Here is a 22,695-nt window from a genome sequence, read left to right on the forward strand (position 1 = left end):
ATGCCATTTTTCATAAAGAGTGACCAGGACAAAATGCAAGATGATTGATCACATACAATACAAGCAAATGTAAGAAATGTAAACCCCTCTATTTTCTCATTATTTTGTGAAAGTTGTGAAATTATGTAAGTTTAAAACAAACAAACAAAAAGCATCACTGATACACAATTATTGCTCTTTTAGTAATTTTTTTATTTATCATTTTCTGCATTCACTATTATATATATATATATATATATATATATATATATATATATATATTTGAAGAGTTCAGATGCAAAACCATCTAAATCTATCTGACATCTTTCTTTAAAAAATGCATTTTTATCAGGCTCAGATGTATAGGTTTCTATGTAGGTACCGGTACTTCTGATTGGGCTAAGGCTGGTATTTTAGCGAGTTTGAAGAAAAAGTATTTGATTTACGTATAATATGTGTTGAGAACATCCACTCAGTATCATTATCTAATTTTTGACCGAGGTAGCTTTTAGCTGGTTTTGCATCTGAACTCTTCATATATATATATATATATATATACATATACTTTTATTATACTTTTATATAATACATTTTATAGATATATACATTACATGTATTAATATATATACAGGGGTTGGACAGTGAAACTGAAACACCTGGGTTTAGACCACAATTAGTATGCCGTTTGGCCTCCTTTTGCAGCCAATACAGCATTATTTCATCTTGGGAATGACAAATACAAGTCCTGCACAGTAGCCAGAAGGATTTTGAGCCATTCCTTTCGCAGAACAGTGGCCAGGTCGCTATGTGATGTTGGTGTATGAAAACATTTCCTGACTCGCTCCTCCAAAACACCCCAAAGTGGCTCAATAATATTCAGATCTGGTGACTGTGCAGGCCATGGGAGATGTTTAACTTTACTTTCATGTTCATCAAATCACTCTTGTCACCAGCCTTGCTGTGTGTATTGGTGCATTATCATCCTAATACACGGCACCACCTTCAGGGTACAATTTTTGAGCTATTGGGTGCACAAAGTCAACCTTCACACTCTGCTCTTATTGGTGGAATGTGCGATCAGTAAAGACTGGCCACCAGGCTGCATAAAACCTCCAACACTATATTGGCCAGTGTTTCAGTTTCATTGTCCAACCCCTCTATATATATATATATATATATATATATATAAAATTTTATACATCATTTTATATATTTTATATATAAATAATGCTTTTTTAATACTGTTATTATACTTTTTTTGTTATACTTTTATTATGCTTTTATTTATTTATTTTCTTCAATATATTACATTTATATATCTACCTATATCATATGTTATTTGGTTTTAGGACAACTTTGATGAATATTTTTGATCCACTTTAAATGTTGACTTTAACATTTATTTACAAACAAACAAATAAATAAATAAATAAATGCTGTAGGCTAAAAAAGAGCAATAGGGGAAAAAAAAAATATTTACATTATAAACTACATTACCCACAATTCACATGCACGACATTTTTTCTTTAGTTTCCGGGCGCGCTTCGCAATTTCAAAACTCATAACGTGTTTTTTTTTTTTTTTTTCTGCATGGAAAAACTTACTCCTGAAGATCTCTGGATCATGTGTACAGTCGTTCCGGAAGTATGTATTGGTTATAAAACGGCCGAGTAACACTTTTAACTGTTATTTTGTGTCAATGGCAAGTAAGAAGTTACGGAGAACGGGCGTCTCAGCTGATCTATGCGAGCGACTCAAGCGCCATCAAGTGGAAACCTGCCAGGTGAGAGACCGCTGACCACTCAAGCGCCCTGCTCTGGTACTATATAAATGACCAGCTCTTGGAATAGACCTTTCTAAGCGTGTGTGCTCTTCGCTCTTTAGGATGTCCTGTCCATCACACCCGTTGAGCTCATGCGCCTGGCTGGACTCAGTTATCCAGCGGCTCTGGACCTCATGCGGCTGGTCAGTAAAGCCTGTGTACCGACTGTGAGCACCGTAAGTCACTGACCTCATCAGATCCTCTTGGTTTCACACGTTAAGTCTTTCATTAGTAGACATGTTTCTTTGATGACAGGCATGGGATTTGTGGAAGAAGAAGGGAGAGCTGTGTTTCTCCACATCACTTCCTGCCCTGGACAGATTACTGCAGGGAGGACTGCCACGGGGTGCTCTCACTGAGGTAGTCTAGTTCACCCTAAAGTGAATATTATGTTTTTATTTACACTACCGGTCAACCTTTTGGAATAATTAAGATGTGTGTAAAATTGTGAAATATTATTCTAGTTCAAAACAACTGTGTTCTATTTAAATATATTTTAAACTGTATTTTTTGCTCTGATACAAAGCTGAATTTTCAGCAGCCATTAATTTAGTGTCACACGATCCTTCAGAAATCAAGTATTAATTCAGTAACAATCAAATATCACTGCTTATGATATAAAACACAATATTTGATTTAAGAGCTAAATTATTTTCAAAAGAAACAAAGTAAAATATGAATTAAACATGACGTTTTGAAGTAGAAAATCTTAAATGGTATTTTCTTGTAAAACATACCCTAATAATCTGTTTTATTTACATTTTAAACAGACTTGTGCAATATTTGATACAATTTATTTTCCCCACACAAAGCTTCAAAAGACTGTTGTACAGTACTTTTATTGTGCTTTTTAGCTTGACAGTCTATAATAATTTAAGAAATAAAGCAGAAAAATTACGCTGGCCATTTTTAGAAGCTATGAGTAAAAATATATTAAAATTTTTAAGTGAAATAATAGATATGATTAAATTTTTATAATTTCTGTAGTTTCACTAACTTTTCTTCACATGCACACACACTTTTTAATATTTGTAATAATTTCCATAACCTTTCCAGGTCTAGAAATTACACTTTTATATTCCCTTACATCTAGGTCTTCCAAACATGGTTCCTGATTTTTATGTTTATGGTCTTTATGTTTTGTCCTGTTTGAAATCATTAAACAAATACATTTCTTTTTATATATATCTGCATAACATTGAAATGTTTTGGATTGATATGAAAGTGCATAAATGATAGCAGTCATCATGTTATCATCATATTATTAACTATCATGACATGTCTGTGTTGTTTGTCAGGTGACTGGCCCATCAGGATGTGGAAAGACTCAGTTGTGTATTATGCTCAGCGTTTTGGCTACGCTGCCGAGGAGTATGGGAGGTCTGGACAGTGGAGTCATCTACATCGACACAGAATCAGCGTTTTCTGCTGAAAGGTGTTCAAAACATTGACTTATTCTCTCTCTCGTGCAACTTTTGTGTTTTTTATTAAACTATCTTTATCTCTAAGGTTGGTAGAGATGGCACAGGCCAGATTCCCAGAATTCTTCTCTGTGAAGGAGCGTCTGCTGGAGATGGCATCTCGTGTTCATCTCTTCAGGGAACTGACCTGTCAGGATGTCCTGAATAGGTTGGAACACCTATACATATTTAATTTTATTTCATTCAGTTTACTGTGCTTTTAAAGTAATAGTTCACCTAAAAATGAAACCGGTCATTTTTCCTTTTTTATTCATGAGATTCACGAGGCTCAATTCATGAATCACACTGCTATGCAGAGCTTTTTGGCGAACAACTTAAATTATAGAGTGTGGCGCAATGCCAAGATTTTGGGTTTAATTCCAAGGGAAAATGATAAATGAAATGATAAAACACATAAAAAAACAGTACATAAAAAAATGTGGAATAATTATTTAGTTCAAATACTTAAAATACATCTCTTATGCTCACCAAGGCTGCATTTATTTAATTAAAAGCACAGCAAAATATTGTCAAATATTATTAAAATTTAAAGTAACTGTGTCCTATTTTAAGATATTTAAAAATGTAATTTATTCCTATGATGACAAAGCTGAATTTTTAGCATCATAATATATATATATATACACTGCCAGTCATTATTTTTAATGCATTTTAAATAAATGCTCATTAAGGCTGTTTATTTGCTAAAAAAAATAATACAGAGAAAAAAAAAATATGTTGTGAAATATTATTTAGATGTAAAACAGCATTCTTCTATTTCAATATACATTAAAATCGAATTTATTTTTGTGATCAAAGCTGCATTTTTCAGCATCATTACTCCAGTATTCAGTGTCACATCCTTCAGAAATCATTCTAATATACTGATTTATTATCAGTGCTGAAAACTGTTGAAAAGTTGTTGTTGCTTAATATTTTTTTAGAACGTGTGATATTTTTTTTCTGGATTCTTTGATGAATAAAAAGTTAAAAAGAACAGAATTTATTTAAAATATAAATCTTTTCTAACAATACACACTACTGTTCAAAAGTTTGGGGTCAGTAAATTTTTATTTTTATTTTTTATTTTTGAAAGAAATGAACACTTTTATTCACCAAGGATGTGTTAAATTAATCAAAACTGATAGCACAGATTTACATTGTTAGAAAAGATTTATATTTTGAATAAATGCTGTTCTTTTTAACTTTTTATTCATCAAAAATCCCGAAAAAAATCAGTTTCCAACATTGATAATTCTAATAATAAATCAGCATATTACAATGATTTCTGAAGGATCATGTGACACTTCAGACTGGAGTAAAAATCAGTTTTGCGTCACAGGAATAAATTATATTTTAAAGTATATTAAAATAATGATATTTCACTTTTTTAAATATTTAATAAAATATATATATATTTTTTTAATATTACTGTTTTTTTGTATTATTTGATAAAATTAATGCAGCTTTGGTAAACATGAGAGACTTCTTTCAGAAAAACAATAAAAAAATATTCCAAACTTGTCACTGTTACTGTACACTTTTAACACAATTAAAGTTGCTTTGGATAAAAACATCTGCTAAATGCATATATCAAATATGGATGTTTAGATTTAAAGTATTTAAAATATGTAAATGTAAATCTAAAATGAAAATGCAGTGAATACAAATGACTATAGCATTATTGCATGAACATAAATGAGATCATGATAGTCTCTCATGTTCTGCCAGGCTGTATTTAAGCTTGTGAACACTCATTAGTGGGGCGTTTTATTGATGTTGCACAGGCTGGAGCGTCTGGAGGAGGACATAATTGCGTGTCGAGCGGGGCTCCTTATTTTGGATTCTGTGGCCTCTGTTGTGAGGAAGGAGTTTGACACATCGCTGCCAGGAAATCTGACATACAGGAGTAACTTACTAGGCCAGGAAGCTGCCGTACTGAAGTACCTCTCGCAGGAGTTCTGCATCCCAGTAAGTCTGTTTACACGGTTGTGAGCATCTGCATATCTGGATCTTGCACAAATCTTACACTTGTAGTACATACGTTCAACCACAAGGTGTCACAACACATTTACGTTTATGAGCTTCAGTGCTGTAATTTTAAGTCATCTCTATATTTAAAACACCAGAGGGTGTGAGAGAGCCCAGATAATTTAGAAAAACACTCTAGGCCCATTCACATAAATCTTGCTCCTTTTCCATGTTATCTGATCTTGGGAATTTCCGCACTAGTCTAAGATCTTCAAAGATACATATGTGACGCCTCTACTCACCTCCTGCATCACCAGAACTTTTATCTTGAAGAGGTAAGGTAGGATTACACCGGAATATGGTTTTCCGCTTCCTGCTCATAAAGAGTAAAACAGCTGGAGGGCTGATCCTGGATCAGGTTGTGGTCTATTTGACACTTCTTATCCACTACTAGTTTACAAGTAAACACATACAGTGGGGTCCAAAGAGTTTTCATGCCTATATTTGGAATTTTTCTAATTTAATACATATTTGGAACAAGTTATATTTTAATGATTTACATTTAAATGATTATTATATAGAAAAGCATATAAAATAACAAAGGAATTAATTTAAATGTATTAATTGCTTTTGTATTTCCATTTAATTTTGTTTCTATTTAATGCATTTTTTTCCAGCAAATGATTAAACTTATTATTATTATTATTATTGTTATTATTATTATTATTATTATTATTATTATTTATTATTATTGGTGTTGCGGTTGGTACAGAGAAACAAAATGCTAAGAAATTGTTAATTGCTTTTTTATTTGTAAACATATAAAATTATTATAAAGAAACATAAGAAGAAGTACATGTAATTTTGTTGATTTCTTTTTTTTTTTATTTTTTTTTGGTTAGTGCATAATACATAATTATTACATTTTAATGAAAGAGTTAATACATTTTGATTGTTATGGTATAATTTGCTGAACACACAAAATACAAGCAATTAACATACATTTTAGTGATTGTATTGAAAAACAAAATAAAGAAATTCATGTTAATTTATTATTTGCTTATATATATATATTATATATATATATATTTATTTTTTGTTTGTTTAGATTTTTTTGTTTTGTTTTTATTTAATACATTTTTCCAACAAATGATTAAACATTATTATTATTATTATTATTGCTTTTGTGGTTGAGACAGATAAACAAAATGCTAAGAAATTATGTTTGTATTTATTTTGTTTTTATGAATATAAGTATTTTTAGCAAATTATAAGTTAAGTATTCTTCTTCTTCTTCTTTTTATTATTATTATTATAGAAAAACATAAAATAGGTATTAATGTTTATTAATGTATGTTAACTGATTCTGTATTTCTATTTACTTTTCTTTTTATTTAATACATATTTCCAGCAAATGATACTTTAAACATTCAAAATATTAATATTATGATGGAGAAGTGTATAAAAAAACATATAGAATTAATATAGAGAAACAGATTTGTCACATTTTTATATTTTGCATGTTTTAGTTAATGCATAATACATACTCATTAATTAAAGAATTAACACATTTAGGTTATTATGCCATAATTTTCTGAAAATACAAGCAGTTAACACAAGTTTTCTAGTATTTTGCATGTCTCCTTTTGGCTTTAATGACAGTAGCATGACTTATTTACAGCATTTTTTAAATTTGATTTCAAAATCCTGATTTTCAGATTTTAGTTTGGAATCTACTGTATTAAGAAACAATAATCTAATATAGGTAGCATTACAAATGCGGTTACATATCATGTTTATAGCTACTCAAGGCAAATTAGGGTTAATTTATTGTTTTATTGACTACTTTTGTGCTTTGTTGACATTGGGATGAAGTTTAAATATAAGCTACAAAAGCAAAAAAAAAAAAAAAAAATACTGGGCATTCCCTTATTTCAAAATAACTACTGGACTGTTCTCAGAGAGCATCCCAGACTGTAACCCCAAACTCATCTGATCTGCAGTTTGCCTGTGGTCCCCCTGCAGCCATGCTCATTTTAAAGATAGCTTTTGTGTTTTAAATCAGTGCAATAAATGTCTGCTTGACACTGCCAGTGGCCACAAGTGAGTTTTAATACAGCTTTCCACAGCAGTAGAAATGGGCCTCAACATGAAACCACATGCTAGATAACTCCTAGAGGTAGGTAACAATGTTATAGTCCCCCTCATACACATAAAAGCTCATAACCGTAAAATAGGTCAACCCATTACGTTTTCAAAATAAAACCTTACACTTGAGCACCTAGAGCCAAACCATAATAAGGTTATTAAGTTTGTTCTCCCAAGCTTTATACATATAAAGGAACGTTGAAATGTTTTAGGTTTTGGCTGATTGTTTTTATTTGTGTATTTTTGAGTAAGAGCTGTGCATGATACACCAGTGCAAGAACTGTGTTTAATCAAATCAGAACATCGACCTAGATACAACAACCTTTGCTCTATATTTTTGTCTTTTTCAGTGCAAGCTTAAGTACTGTAACTGAAATGCTGCTATATTTTAATTAACACCATAATTAATGTAGTTAAAAAACTACAGTAGTCTCTTTCCTGTCCCTTGTGTGTATTTCTGGAAGAGCCTTATCAGGCCTCTTAAAATCACACATTTCACATAAAAAATCACATATGAATTATATTTAGTACATTGTAATTGCATGTGGAGACATTTGAATTGTAAATCTAAATACATTTTAATATTTATATATAATTCCCAGAACAACCCCATGAACCACTGAATTTAAAACTATTATTTAAAGATGTAGGTTTTATCTGTAGAAATAATATATGTGACCCTGGACCAAAAAAAAAAAAAAAAAAAAAAAAAAAAAAGATTTTTTTTTTTACGCCAAAAATCATTAGGATATTAAGTAAAGATCATGTTCCATTAAGATGTTTTGTAAATTTCCTACCATAAATATATCAAAACGTAATTGTTGATTAGTTATACTGCTAAGAACTTCATTTGGACAACTTTAATGGTGATTTTCTTAATATTTAGATTTTTTTGCACCATCAGATTCCAGATAAAATACTTAAAATAGTTGTATCGCAGACACATTTTGTCCTATCCTAACAAACCATACATCAATGGAAGGCTTATTTATTCAGCTTTCAGATGCTGTATAAATCTCAGTTCCAAAAAACTGACCCTTATGACTGGTTTTGTGGTCCAGGGTCACATATTTGAAGTTCTTTGCAAAATATGCACATACTGAAGTATTTTGAGAGCATAAGGAGACGGACTCAGTTACATAATTTGCTGTGCTTCATAGGAGTGGGCGGAGCTAAATATGCCATTTAGCCCACTTTGCTCCCTGCGACTCTCTGATTGGTGGGATTTTCTGTATAGCGTCATGGGTAATGTAGTTTTTCACAGCGAATTCTGCTATTAGGCATGATTATGTTAAGTTCAAGTTGAATTAAATTAAAAAGATGGGTAGACAAAAGCATATACAATGATTAATAACTTCAGAGCTCACAAGAAGTCAGTTTTTAAAGATTTATCAGTTATTGTTAAAAGCCTATTTCGCTATGGAGTAAATGAATGGTGTTTTTACACCCTGTTGGTGTTGGTCGGCAGAGCTGGATAGTAACTGATTATATGTAATCTGGGTTACAGATTCCAAAAATCAAGTACTCGAAATTAGAGCTTCTTACATTTTATAATGTCCATAATCAGATTACAATTACGTTTTTATGGATTATATGATTACATATTATTCACACAATAACAGTATCATTCATAATTTATTTATATTTTTCTCTTTTAAATTTTCCTATCTAAAATCCTATACTGTGTCATACCATTTAGCTTTGACTAATAGTCATGTAAATGTCATGTAAAGAAATTTGGAAACGATCCATCTGAATTAGACATGCATGAAACAAACAAAATGAATTAAAAACACATTTGCATGTGTATGTTTACAGTTCAATGTTACTTAAAGGTCACACTGATAAGCAGGCAAACAAATCAAATAATGTTTTTTTTCTTTCTTTTTTTTTTTTTTAAGTATTCATTTTATGAACTCCTGTTCGGAAAACCCTGGTTTAATGTAATAACTAATGCATTATAGGATTTTGGTATCAAAACATATATATATTTTCTTTCTCCTTGCTTTTTTTTTTTTTTTTATTAAGGCTGTCAGTTGATTAAAATGTTTAATCTAAGTAATTACATAATGTTTCGATTAATTAATCTAATTAATCACAAAATAAATTTAACTGAAAATACCCACAAAAGATTATTTTGTACAAAAGCTATTTTTGTATTAAATGAGAAAGTATCAAGTAGATATTACAAATTGTAGCTTTAGAAAGAAATATTTTATTTGATTCAGCATAAAATTTATTACACATAAACATTTAGCTTACAACAGCCTAAAGTAAACTACGGAACATAAAGTATTTCTTGTTCATACAGTAAATTTGTTACCAACAGTTTTCAAAATAGGCTACCTTCTTTTATGTTCCACAAAAACAACATGAGGGTGAGTAAATGAAGACAGAATTAATTTTTTTTTGGGTGAACTATCCCTATAATGTTTTTATTATTAGTAGTAGTAGTATTCTTATTAATGAAATGATATGAAATGAGCAAGTGGCGATAAATGTCTTTATCAGTCATTCGTTCATTCGATTCGTTCAAACGGCTGATTCATTTAGGAATGAAGTAAATGGCTCTCTTTATGAATGGTTCACATGATTTGTTCAATGTGGATTCATTCAGAAACTAAACACCGCTGTGCAACAATTCTGCTATGGCTTCAAAGGTAATATGTGACCCTGGCCACAAAAGCAGTCTTAAGTCGCTGGGGTATATTTGTAGCAATAGTCAAAATTATTGATTTTTCTTTTATGGCAAACATCATTAGGAAATTAAGTAAAGATCATGTTCCATGAAGATATTTGGTAAAATTCCTACTGTAAATATATGAAAACTTAATTTTTGATTAGTAATATACATTAAGAACTTTATTTGGACAACTTTAAAGGCCATTTTCTCAATATTTTGATTTTTTTTTTTGCATCCTCAGATTCAGATTTTCAAATAGTCGTATCTCGACCACATATTGTCCTATCTGAACAAACCATACATCAATTGAAAGCTTAATTATTCAGCTCAATTTTGAAAAATTGACCCTTATGACTGGTTTTGTGATCCAGGGTCACATATGTTCTCTGCAAAATTGAGAAAAAAACACATAATATTGTGTTTAAAATATAACACAATATCACCTTCTTATTTACTGAACTGTTGTATAAAATCACATTTAAGCTTGTGATAGATTGGGATAAAATCAGTACTCGTGTCATATTGCTCTTGCTGCCCGTGTGACATCGTGTGATATGTGATGTATATAAATATGAAACAACAACTCAGGAACAGGAACATTTTTTGTCCCGATATCTTGAATTTTAGGGCATAACTGCATTTATGGAGTTGTTGTCCCGCATCATATTTGTCAGCAGTCAACTGTATGAAGGTCTGGGGAGGGGCTAGTGTGTTAACTGCGTTAAATTATTTTAATCACATGACTTTTCATAACTAATTAATTAAGTTAATGCGTTAAACTGACAGCCCTGCTTTTTTCAATATAAATATGGTTTAATGGTAAGTTTAATACAAGTTAGATTCAAATGTAATCTAAAAGTAGTATAAAAAGTAGTCAGAATACATGGCTGACATGGAATATTTTTTTCCTTCTCTTTGCATTTTACATCAATATGATATGTTTAATGGCAAATTTAAAACAAGTTTGCCAAGAAGAAAAAAAAGTAGTTAGTATACATAAAAATGATACCTAAAATGAGTAACCTAAATTACTAACTACAGTTTTCATCATGTATTATATAATGAGTAGTAATGGACTACACTTGGTAAGTAATCTACCCTGATCTGTTGGTCTGCAATTGTTTTTGCTGATTGAACATGTTGAATCATGGTTTGGCGGGTCTCGGAATATCTGAGAAGTGACGTACTGTCCTCGCTCGGCTGTCGATTTTGGCCTTAAGACAAATACATGCTAAAATAATGGTCATGCTGGAGGCCCTGATGGAATTTGTTTGCCTGTTCTTTACTCACATGGCCCCAGCATATACCATTATATATTGAGTGATGTCAACAGTTGTTAAATATTGTGATGATAAATGCAGTGTCCGCTGAACTTTCATAGTGACAGCGGTCTGTTTATTCTCATCTCTGTGTGCTCCATTCAAACTGGACTGAACTCAAGTACAGATGTTTCCTTTCTGTCTCCCTCAGGTGGTTTTAACTAACCAGATCACCACACATGTGGGCGAGAAGGTTCACTGTCCTCAATGGAATCAGGCAGATGGTAAGAACAGCCTTCTATCGTCTTCTAGACAGTGATTTTTGTGGAGAATGTTTTTTGTGAAAAAAGGGATTCGATGGTGGAAATTTAGACTAGAAATTCCTGTTTCATCCCTCCCTGATGAGCTGTTCTCTGATCTCGCTAATGGAAGCCATCGTTCTGAGTCATTCCGAGACGGTATGTGGGTGTCAGATATGACCTTCCACACAAGCAGCTGTTGTAGGTTCTTTGGAACTACATCACTGACCTTGGAGAAGATGGCATTACTCTAACCAGGGGGCTGAAACTGTGATCCCCTCTCTCTACAAACCTGTCTGGGCCTTTTGCGAATCCCACGATATCTCTGATTCCATGGCTGTGCAGTGACCCGTGTCTTCTGTCACTGTATATATGGACTTGAGCAAGTATCCTCTGGCGTACATCCAGGTGTACAGTGGGAAAGGGTCTTGTTTAGGGGCAAAGCATTGAGGAAAGAGATACAGGCTCTGTTCTCATGTTATATAACAGGCACATGTTTCTGGCCTGTAACTTTACCACCCAGACACCTCTTTCTTTACATCCCACTGTTCCACTCGGCAAGGTGGGGTTACCGGTAACTCTCTCTCCCACTCACTCAGTCTCTGTATCTTTCTCTTACACATGCACACAATCTCTGTTTTTCCATCTCTTGGGATTATGTGGGGAAAGAATGGCCCTTATACAGCCTCACTCTGTTTATCGCTTCTTTCTGCCTTTCTTTCTCCATCCCCATTTTTTTTTTTTTTTAATTACATAAAACGGTTGTACTCGGTGAGCGACTGGCACTACCTTTTTACCACAACTCGGATAATAAAATACTGATATGATTCCACAGTGTGCAGCTTTTGGTTGTAATTTTTAGTCGAAAGGGCAAAAAGAGAAGCAATGTAAGTCTTCACTGCTTTCCTAGCGATAAGAAGAGGAGAAAAGAATGGGAGATGCTTGTGAAAGAATAAAACTTCCTAAAGACCTGCGGCTTTGTTCTCTCCACTTTAGCCCTGATGCCTTTGAGGCTTTTAGTAGACCACAGCTACTGAAAAAGCTTACAAATGCCCTAAGATGGATTTAGAGGCTTTTGCATCTAAACTCCTCATATGTTTTTGGAGCTTCACGTTCAGTATTATTTCGAGATATTTTAAAGAGAAAAATTCCATTACTAAGTTACGTTAATTCATGTTAACAACATTATTGTAGTATCTATAAAAACTTTGAAAAATATAATGCTATAAAACCACAATATAATTCACATTAACAATACTTTTGTGATATCTATTTCAAATTTGAAAGAAAAATGCCATTTGAAAGAAAGTCCAATGCTATGATTCATGTTAACAATATTATTACGATATCTGTGGATTTTGAAAGAAAAACAGCATAACAAAATCCAGTCATAACACTTCATTTTATGGTTTCCTAACTAGTTGCTTATTAGCGTGCATATTACTAGAATATAAGCCATTTATTAGTACTAATTAAGCACATATTAGTGCCTTATTCTACATGACCTTATTCTACATCCCTAATCCTACCCAATACCTAAACGTAACAACTACCCTACTAGCTATTAATAAGCAGAAAATTAGGAATTTATTAAAAGAGAAGTCCACTTCCAGAACAACAGTTCACAAATAATTTACTCACCCCCTTGTCATCCGAGATGTTCATGTCTTTCTTTCTTCAGTTCGTAAAGAAATTATGGTTTTTGAGGAAAACATTTCAGGATTTTTCTTCATATAATGGACTTGATTGGTGCCCCAATTTTGAACTTCCAAAATGTAGTTTAAATGCAGCTTCAAAAAGCCTAAATGATCCCAGCTGAGGAAGAAGGGTCTTATCTAGTGAAACAATCGAACATTTTTTTTTGGAAAATAAAAATTTGTATACTTTTGTAAGCACAAAAGCTCATGTAGCACAGGCTCTGGGATGCACGTTCACGTACTGTTGAATCATGTCAAAAGGTCAAGCCGAACATAGGCGGAACCACAGACCCAGTGTTTACAAAGTAAACGTGCAAAGACTAAGAAAGTGCAAGTAAGTCAAACGCTGTTTACAAACAAAAACGATGTACAACAATGTCAGACGATTCTAAAATTGTAGAAGAAAATAAGATGAGTTTTTTGCCATTCTCTACCTTTTTTAGCCGGAGTACACAGACGATGAACTTAGACATGATTCGTAGTAGTGATGGGAAGTTCGGATCATTTTACCGACTCAGACCTTTGAGTCTCGTTCAGCAAAATATACTAATCTTTTCATTTTGAGTCATTTCGTTCATTTCATTCATTTTAGCAAAATATAATTAAAATATTATGTGTTACTTCCCTAAGACAAACGTTGATCACACTACAAACAAGACAAAACTGTAATGCTATAAGAAACAGAAAAGATGAATTCATTGTTTACCTGGGTCTTTAGTCTATGATTCGCTCACCTCACCTCTTATCTGACAAGTTTTTTTTATCTGAGTCGTTCGTTCATCACGTGACAGCCCCATAAGCTCCATAAGCTCAAGGCTGTGTGAGCTGAAAAAATAATTGGTTAGTTCATGTCTTGAGTCTCGAAACAGGTGAACTAATTCTAGTACAGAACCTAATAGGATGTTGCGCATGCGCGACTGAACGAATCACTCCCCGAGACGACTCGTTCTTCCCGAGTCACATTAAAGATTAGTTCAAAATGAACGAATCGTTCAAGAACGACCCATCACTAATTCGTAGCATTGTGAACACGCATCCCAGAGCCTTTGCTACACGAGCTTTTGTGCTTAAGAAGTATACAAGTTTTTATTCTTCCTTGGCTGGGATCATTTAGAGCCATTTGAAGCTGCATTTAAACTACATTTTGGAAGTTCAAACTCGGGGCACCAATCAAGTCCATTATATAAATCCTGAAATTCTGTGAGAAAAAAATGCCATGATAAATAAGTCTAATGTTCTGAATGACATTAACAATATTATTGTGATTAATAATATTAATACTGTTGAACTTTCAAAAAAAAAAATTAAGTATAAGTCCAATATTACAATATTATTGTGATATCTAAAAATGTTGAAAAGATATGAATCAAATTAATAGTATCATTATGATCATTTTGAAATTTAGTATTGTAATATTCTTAGAAATTTTGAAAATAAAAATGACATTATAACCAAGTCCAGTGTGATGATTTAAAATAACAATAGTAGTAAATTTTGAAAAGAGTAGTATAACGGTTGTTATGCAACACTTCTACTTCAGAATCTCTCTTTTTTTGTGTTTCACAAAAGAAAGTCATATTTTCTTTTGTAGCTACATGAGGGAGAATAAAAAACATATTTTTTAAAATATTTACATTTGCATAATATTGTAAAATCAGTTTATAAATACTGATTGCAACTTGGATGTCTCTTAGCACCTCAAATAAGCATGTCTGGTTTTCAGGCTATTGTACTTTGTAGCGAAGAGGAACTGATTAAGACAGGGTTTTATTGGTTCTCAGACAGCCAGTTATTGAGAAAATGTGTTTTTCTTTGGCCTTGGGAATGGAAACTCCTTTTGAGGTCTTTTGTTGAAGTTGTAGACAAAAGACCATACCTATAGCAGTTTGTATCTGCTTGCATAGTTGAATCTGAGATGTTGAGTGTGGTCCAGAATAGTACAGTAGTTGCTCTCGGCTACAACTGGCTACTGCTTCACGCTTGTTATTTATATGAAGCCAATACATATAAATCATAATGGATCAGCAGATTTACTGACCATTTCTGCTTAGGATCTAATACCATTTTTTTTCCACTAGACATCAGCTGCTGACTTTAGATTCATCTGTTTTCTTTTGGGGTCAAATTTCATTCGAAAGCTTGTAGTGTGAGCAGACAGCAGTTAAATTGTGGGGCCCTGGGCTTCCCCACCGTCTGTGTGTAAAAGAGGCCACACTGATACATTGATTTTGTGTAGTATGATAGGAAAAAACTAGACTTTAGATCACTTTGTTTTATCTCTTGCATTTCTGGGAGTTTTCTGGAGGATTTTGATTGAAACATTAAACACTATTAATAAGCAGCAAATTAGGAGTTTATTAAAGCAAAAGTCATAGTTAATGATTTGTTAATAGAACAAATTGCTTAATCTTAGTCTTAATATTTTTAATATTAATAAAAATATTTTTTCAAGGTATTTTCACATTGTTTTTAAATTATGAAATTGCTTTATGAAACACAATTTTAAATTTTAAAAGTCGTTGTTAAATTTAGATTTACTCCGCAATAACTACAGTGTAAAAATAAATAAATAAATAAATATTTATTTCATTAAATGATATGTTAATATATCATTATCATTATATAATAACTATCTAAATCTACTTTTTACTTTAAAATGTAGTGATTAACGACAGATTACAGGTGGTACAACAAAAAACAACGTAATGAATCAGAATTCTTTGTAAGTACTTATGCAGTGCACGGGGTCACATGACAAACAAAGACAAAACACCATCAGATCCTAACATAGAATAGAGCTGCACGATAAATCGCTAAAAGTTCGCAATCTATCAATTCTAAATGACACACTCAGTATTATTTCTATGTTATTGTCATTCATATTATCACAGAAATTGGATTAAAGGTCATAGTTTGGATTTAAACAATGATGTCTATGGTAGCGATCAAAACAGAGCAAGTCATCTTTTGAAAGTAATTGCCATTTCTAATAGAGGGTTTGCACTTGTGTTACGATTTGGTCAGTTACCCGGATGTGCAGCTACTTGGATGTAAACAACAGCATGGATTGCACGGTTAATATACTACTGAATACATTGTTCTGCTAATTAATGTTTTCTAAACCATGGAAAAAACGTGTGGAAACTGCTAAATCATATATAAAAGGACTTGGTAAGCAGGAAAGGGCAGAATATTTTGACAAATTAAAGTTAATAGGTGGTAAAGATATGTACCAGCAGTACTAATTAAAATATTAAACTAATATTTCATCTACCTGACTGGAAATGATAAGAACAAACCCAAACGTTGTCAAGATTCTTGCCCTGGAAATCCTGGTTAAGTTTGGCCAACCACAAAAAGCCCTTTGTTCCTCCAGTTTTTTACACTCTTCTCCTTGATTTGTTATAACTTTTGGCAGTCTATAGTACTCCAAATGTTTTTCCTGGTCCGGCCGATTAGTACAGCCCAAAACATGACCATAATTGACAGTTTTCATCAGCAATAATCAGCAAAATATGCAAGTTTCGTTCGGTTCAGTGGCATTGTTTACATTCAGTGCCACCAATATGGCTGACTGATAACACGGCATAAAAACGCTGTATAACGTTTGTGTTGATTGCATTGTTTTGCCGCTTATATATTACAAATATATTTGCCATTGAATCAAGAGATTTGTTCGAAAATGCTGATTCATCGAGTAATGAAACAAGTATTTGAGTGAGTCATTGAATCATTCATTCAAACCACTTTTCATAATTTTAATATTAAAAATTGATGTTAAATATATTTTAAATACATATTAAAAATGTTTAATAATTATTTCAAATTAATTAAACACTTTTAAATAGACTGCAGCAATTAATATTTTGTCACACATTATTTTGTTAGTTCAGAATCGTGGGAGAATTATGATCTCTATTTGAGACAGAGAAAAAACAAAAAAACAGATTCTTAGTTTATCCAGAATTGTGCAGCTCTAACATAGACACTAAAAATAATGCAAAAATATTAACTAAATAACAGATTATGAAACACAAAACACTCTAATGTACATTACTGATAACAAAAATGAGAATAGACAACATTATTTATATATAATATAATCAAATGTGGATGGATTTTTGTGATTTTCATTGTTTCATTATTTTTCATCATATTTGTAAAACCTTTAAATTTGACAGCATTTTACAGTAAAATTACAAGTGATGTTTAACTATGTTAAAATGTAGAGTTTTTTATTTTTATTTTTTTTACAATGATAAGGTAACTTTTGGGTAAACAAAATTTTACTTTAGCATATTTTTTGTTTATTTATTTTTCTGTATAAATTTCCATTTTTATACAGTGTACCCCAACAGCATGCAGTGGTGTTCTGAAATGAGGAGGCAAAGTCCTCCCATTAATGGCATCGTATTGTTCAGTCAGACTGATTTGTGAATGTGAAACGCGCACAAACACAAGAGGCGAGATTTATTGCTTGAAGCAATCACAATCAAACATAACCAGTGATATCCAATCATAGCGCGATGGAGGCATTGCCTCCTCTCGTATGAATGGCCCCCATTCATTCTCACTTACCCCCCACCAAACCCATCGCACGCTTTAGGGGGTCTGTTAAAACTCAGTGGGCTCAGGGGAGGCGAGAGAGATTCGTTGGACAGTTTTACTTTAGAAAAACAAGTAATTTATATACTATGTCATGTTTTGTAATATATACGTTGTTTTATTTTTGTATTACGATTTTTTTTCTCATCCACTTTTTTGATGAGACACTGCATCCCTTGCCTCCTCGGAGGAAACGCCCTTGATGCATCCTACCCTGGCGTATGTACTGTAAGTGGTCCTTTTACAATAAGGAACGGAACTAGATTATGCGCTACGCAAGGGTTTTGACGTGAGTGGAACACATAAACGATAATTTACAACTCTTTCTACCTCTTATCCAATGCAAATTGATGATTGTGCAAAGTTTAAAGCAGCTTTTAAAGCCAAAAATGTATCCTCTGCAATCGCCCCCTAAAAAACACATCTGATCAATGTGTGCTGGATGATGGATCTGACCTTAAATCAGTGTAATTACATAGGCCTCCTTAAAAACGACTAGTCATTCAGACAACCCACTGATGAAAGCGTACGGTTTTGCACATTCTGCTTGTGACTGAGGAGAAGTACAGTATGTGTAAAACAAATCAGCAAGTGAGCTTTACAACATCAATGAGACGTTCACAAATATTTTCCCAGATGATGGAGAATATCAGAGAGTAGATTGTTGGAAAAACTGCACGCCTGCATGATTGTTGCCAAACACTACAGGCTTTCAAACCAAATCAACCCTCAGGACAAATAAACTCTCCAAATTTTGTAATGCATTATCATTGAATCTACATCACCACATGAGAGACATTCCCTTGTCTATATCCAGTCCAAGTCAACAACTTTCCCATTCCCCTGCTTGACAATCCATCAGTAAAAATATTCAGACATGCTGAATTTGGTGCAAACAAGAATCGTATCCTATAATAACTGATCTGTGGGTTATTAAAAAGACAGCCGATTGAAGTCTGTGAATAGCCCTGCTGTCACGCAGTGTGGGAAAACACCCATCGCTTCTGTTTTGTAGGCGGATTGTTCTGGAACCCAGAGCATTGATTTAAGAAGCTGGGTCTTAACAGGGCGTCACATTTGTTTAGTCTGGTCCTCTTCAACCTTATTACCATGAACCCGCATTAAAACGCGTGCTCATTAGTCTGAGTTTCTTTCAGACATCAGAATGCGTTATTCCTGCTGATAGCTTTGTTTATTTGCACATGGTTTTAGGGCCTGAGTCACTACAGTAATTATGCAAATAAGGTAACAGAACAGACATGCACACAAAATCTCTTGAACGCAGTTTGCCCGGTGCAGCTACTCATCTTGCAGATAGAGGACACAGCAGACTACTGCTATCTGGTGTATTTTACTGGGATTAGTTTCTTTAAAATATGCTCATTTACACACATATCTGCAAACACGTAAGTGTTTAGTTTGCAATAATGGCAGGTTGACACTACATTATTTTGCTTCTTATGCAGCTACTATTTTTAACTTTGCTCTCAGCAGCATGGGAGGCATCGGGATGTTTGCTAACAGTATACCGCTGCTCGGGTATTTTAAGTAATTTTCTACTCCTAAATGAAGAACTTGGTGTGAGTATATCGCAGAGTTTATAGTGATATTAAAGGAGAAGTCCACTTCCAGAACAACAATTTACAAATAATTTATTCACCCCCTTGTCATCCAAGATGTTTATGTCTTTCTGTCTTCAGTCGTAAAGAAATTATGGTTTTTGAGGAAAACATTTCAGGATTTTTCTTCATACATGGACTTGATTGGTGCCCCGAGTTTGAACTTCCAAAATGTAGTTTAAATGCAGCTTCAAAGGGCTCTAAATGATCCCAGCCGAGGAAGAAGGGTCTTATCTAGTGAAACGATTGGCCATTTTTTTTTGAAAAATAAAAATTTGTATACTTTTTAAGCACAAAAGCTTCTGTAGCACAGGCTCTGGGATGCGTGTTCACGATGCTACAAATTATTGATGGGTCGTTCTTGAACGATTCGTTCATTTTGAACAAATCTTTAATGTGACTCGGGAAGAATGAATCGTCTCGGGAAGTGATTCTTTCAGTCGCACATGTGCAACATCCTATTAGGTTCTGTACTGGAATTAGTTCACCTGTTTTGAGTTTTCAGGTTTTTCAAGTCGTTCGTTCATCTTATAGGGCTGTCATGTGATGAACGAACGACTCAAACCCGAAGATTCGAGAGATGAACTAATCAATTCTCTTTCCGGCTCACACTGCATTGGTTGAGCTTATGGGGCTGTCACGTGATGAACGAACGGCTCAAACCTGAAAACTTGTCAAATAAGAGGTGAGGTGAGCTAATCATAGACTAAAGACCCAGGTAAACAATTAATTCATCTTTTCTGTTTCTTATAGCATTATAGTTTTGTCTGGTTTGCAGTGTGATCAACGTTTGTGTAAGCAGTAGATGTGTTAGGGAAGTAACACATAACATTTTAATTATATTTTGCTAAAATGAATGAAATGACTCAAAAAAAGGAAAGATTTGTCCATTTTGCTGAAAGAGACTCAAAGGTCAGAGTCGGTAAAATGATCCGAACTTCCCATCACTCGTCTGTGTACTCCGGCTCAAAAAGGTAGAGTATGGCGAAAAACTACATCTTATTTTCTCCTACAACTTCAGAATTGTCTGACATTGTTGTACCTTTTTGTTTGTAAACAGCGTTTGACTTTCTTAGTCTTAACACTAGGTCTGTAGTTCCGCCTACGTTCGGCGTGACCTTTTGACATGATTCAATAGTATGTGAACGCGCATCCCAGAACCTGTGCTACACAAGCTTTTGTGCTTAAAAAGTATACAAATGTTTATTTTCTGAAAAAAAACGACAGATCGTTTCGCTAGATAAGACCCTTCTTCCTCGGCTGGGATCGTTTAGAGCCCTTTGAAGCTGCATTTAAACTACATTTTGGAAGTTCAAAATCAGGGCACCAATCAAGTCTGTTATATGAAGAAACGTTTTTTTCTCAAAAACCATAATTTCTTTATGACTGAAGGCAGAAAGACACCTGGGGAAGACTCGTCTGGCGTCCGGTCAACTGCTCCGTGAGTGGTGTTAGCCAGTCTCTAAAGCTAGACTTGTATAACTTCCTAGCAAAATCAAGACACAGTTGGACTCGTCTCTCTGTTAGTGGACACAATCCAAGAAGGGAGAGTGGCGTCAGAATATCCTTGGTACCTTTGACCCAGTATGATTTTACAGACCCATTTCTGCACGCTTTCCAACTATTTAACTTGATCAGTAGTCAATGAACTGTGCCAAACAGGAACTGCATACTCTAACACAGGGCTTACTTCTCTATGTCAGTCTTCGCCGCACATTCAGGAGAGTACCATCGACGCATAGAGTACGTGTGATGCTGCTGACGCAGGAGCTGGCGTTATTTAAGTTTTCTTTGCACACAAAAAGTATTCTCGTAGCTCCATAACATTACGTTGAATGGTGTCACATGGACTATTTTTATGATATCCTTACTACCTTTCTGGGCCTTGAATGTGACAGTTGCATCGCTGTAATCATTTTAAATGAGATTTAGATTGCAAAATTGAAATAGTAAAATTTAAGAGCAATTGAAATAAAATTCAACTTGTTTTTCTCAGAAAAGAATGACATCATTTTAATTTACTCTCAGTGCAGTGCTATTTCAGTCTAGTTAGCACCTGGTTAAGCAGGATTGCGTGTGTTTAGTAAATAAAGCGTGATTTTGTGGTGAAAATCTGTGTGAAAAGTGGCACTGTTTAGTAAAGTGGCCCTTTTTATCTGCTGATGTGAAACAGAGCTCAAAACCGATCTGGAGCTGTAAAGTGGTGGCCTATTGTTTCCAGATTTTTCAGGTTTTTTGAGGATGTTGTTTTTTCAGAGGAGGGGCCTTCCAGGCATCCAGTTCACTGACATGCCGTGCCAACCTTTTCAGGTTTCTCCCGCACTCGACTTTCCACAGGAAATGTTTTGAGGAAGTGAGAGTTGCTGATGTGACAGTTGTGAATGGTATTGTCAGATTACAGCGTAGTGCTTAAATGTTACACAACAAAGAATCATGAGAAAGACTCACGGACCGTGACCTGAGAGGCCCCTGACTGTTTCTGGCTGCGGCACAGCGGGCGAACAAAAACACGCAGGTGTGTTTACATAGCAGTTCGAAGAAGACCCGGATGAGTGTTGTCAATAGTGACATTGGTAACTTCCTCAGGTGTCTGACCTAAAAACTGTTTCCATTGTTTCTTAGGCTTATCATCTGCTCTGCACTCAGTCCTTAAACCACAATAATGACTCAATGGCTCAAAATGATTCACAGTGGATGAGTGAGTTATGGCAATTGGGAAATGGAGCAATATGCCGAAACAGCTGTAGTCCAAAATTAACCTCCTAGTGTTGGGTGAAATAGAGAAAAGTGAAGCGCACACTTCATTCAGGCGATCAGCTCCGTTCACAGTGAATGCAGTGAACTTGTTTATTGAATGTGCAGTGAGTTTAGTGCGCGTTTGGGAACACAAAGGCCAGCAGTTATGCTTTATTTTTGCGGCAGGTATTCTTGTAAGCCTGTTTTCACTGAAGCAGGAGATTTGCTTCAAAATAAAAGCTCATAAAATAAAATCTCAATAATGTTAATTCAACAAAATAATGACAAGTTCATTAGCAATATATAACTAGAAAACTTAAATGCATGTGGATATTTTTACAGTAGGATGTGTAACGTTTTCATTCACAACCAAAAAAATATGATGAAGAACAACAAAAAAAAAAAAATTCTGAAGAT

At 33.7% G+C, this 22,695-nt stretch overlaps 1 protein-coding gene across 2 annotated transcripts in view; it reads left to right on the forward strand.

The window, feature by feature from the left end:
- The first annotated feature begins 1,555 nt into the window (after window positions 1-1,555).
- The window catches only part of rad51b (RAD51 paralog B), a 50,694-nt gene continuing 29,554 nt past the window's right edge, over window positions 1,556-22,695 (forward strand). For both annotated transcript variants that reach the window (XM_051139446.1, XM_051139447.1), the window contains exons 1-7: window positions 1,556-1,762; window positions 1,864-1,977; window positions 2,057-2,161; window positions 3,100-3,236; window positions 3,311-3,430; window positions 5,049-5,232; window positions 11,534-11,606. In XM_051139446.1, coding sequence (XP_050995403.1) covers window positions 1,679-1,762; window positions 1,864-1,977; window positions 2,057-2,161; window positions 3,100-3,236; window positions 3,311-3,430; window positions 5,049-5,232; window positions 11,534-11,606 — 817 coding nt within the window. In that variant the 5' untranslated portion in view covers window positions 1,556-1,678. The remainder of the gene's footprint in view (window positions 1,763-1,863; window positions 1,978-2,056; window positions 2,162-3,099; window positions 3,237-3,310; window positions 3,431-5,048; window positions 5,233-11,533; window positions 11,607-22,695) is intronic.

This window comes from Labeo rohita, chromosome 20, assembly GCF_022985175.1.
Source record: "Labeo rohita strain BAU-BD-2019 chromosome 20, IGBB_LRoh.1.0, whole genome shotgun sequence".
Lineage (NCBI taxonomy): Eukaryota > Metazoa > Chordata > Actinopteri > Cypriniformes > Cyprinidae > Labeo > Labeo rohita.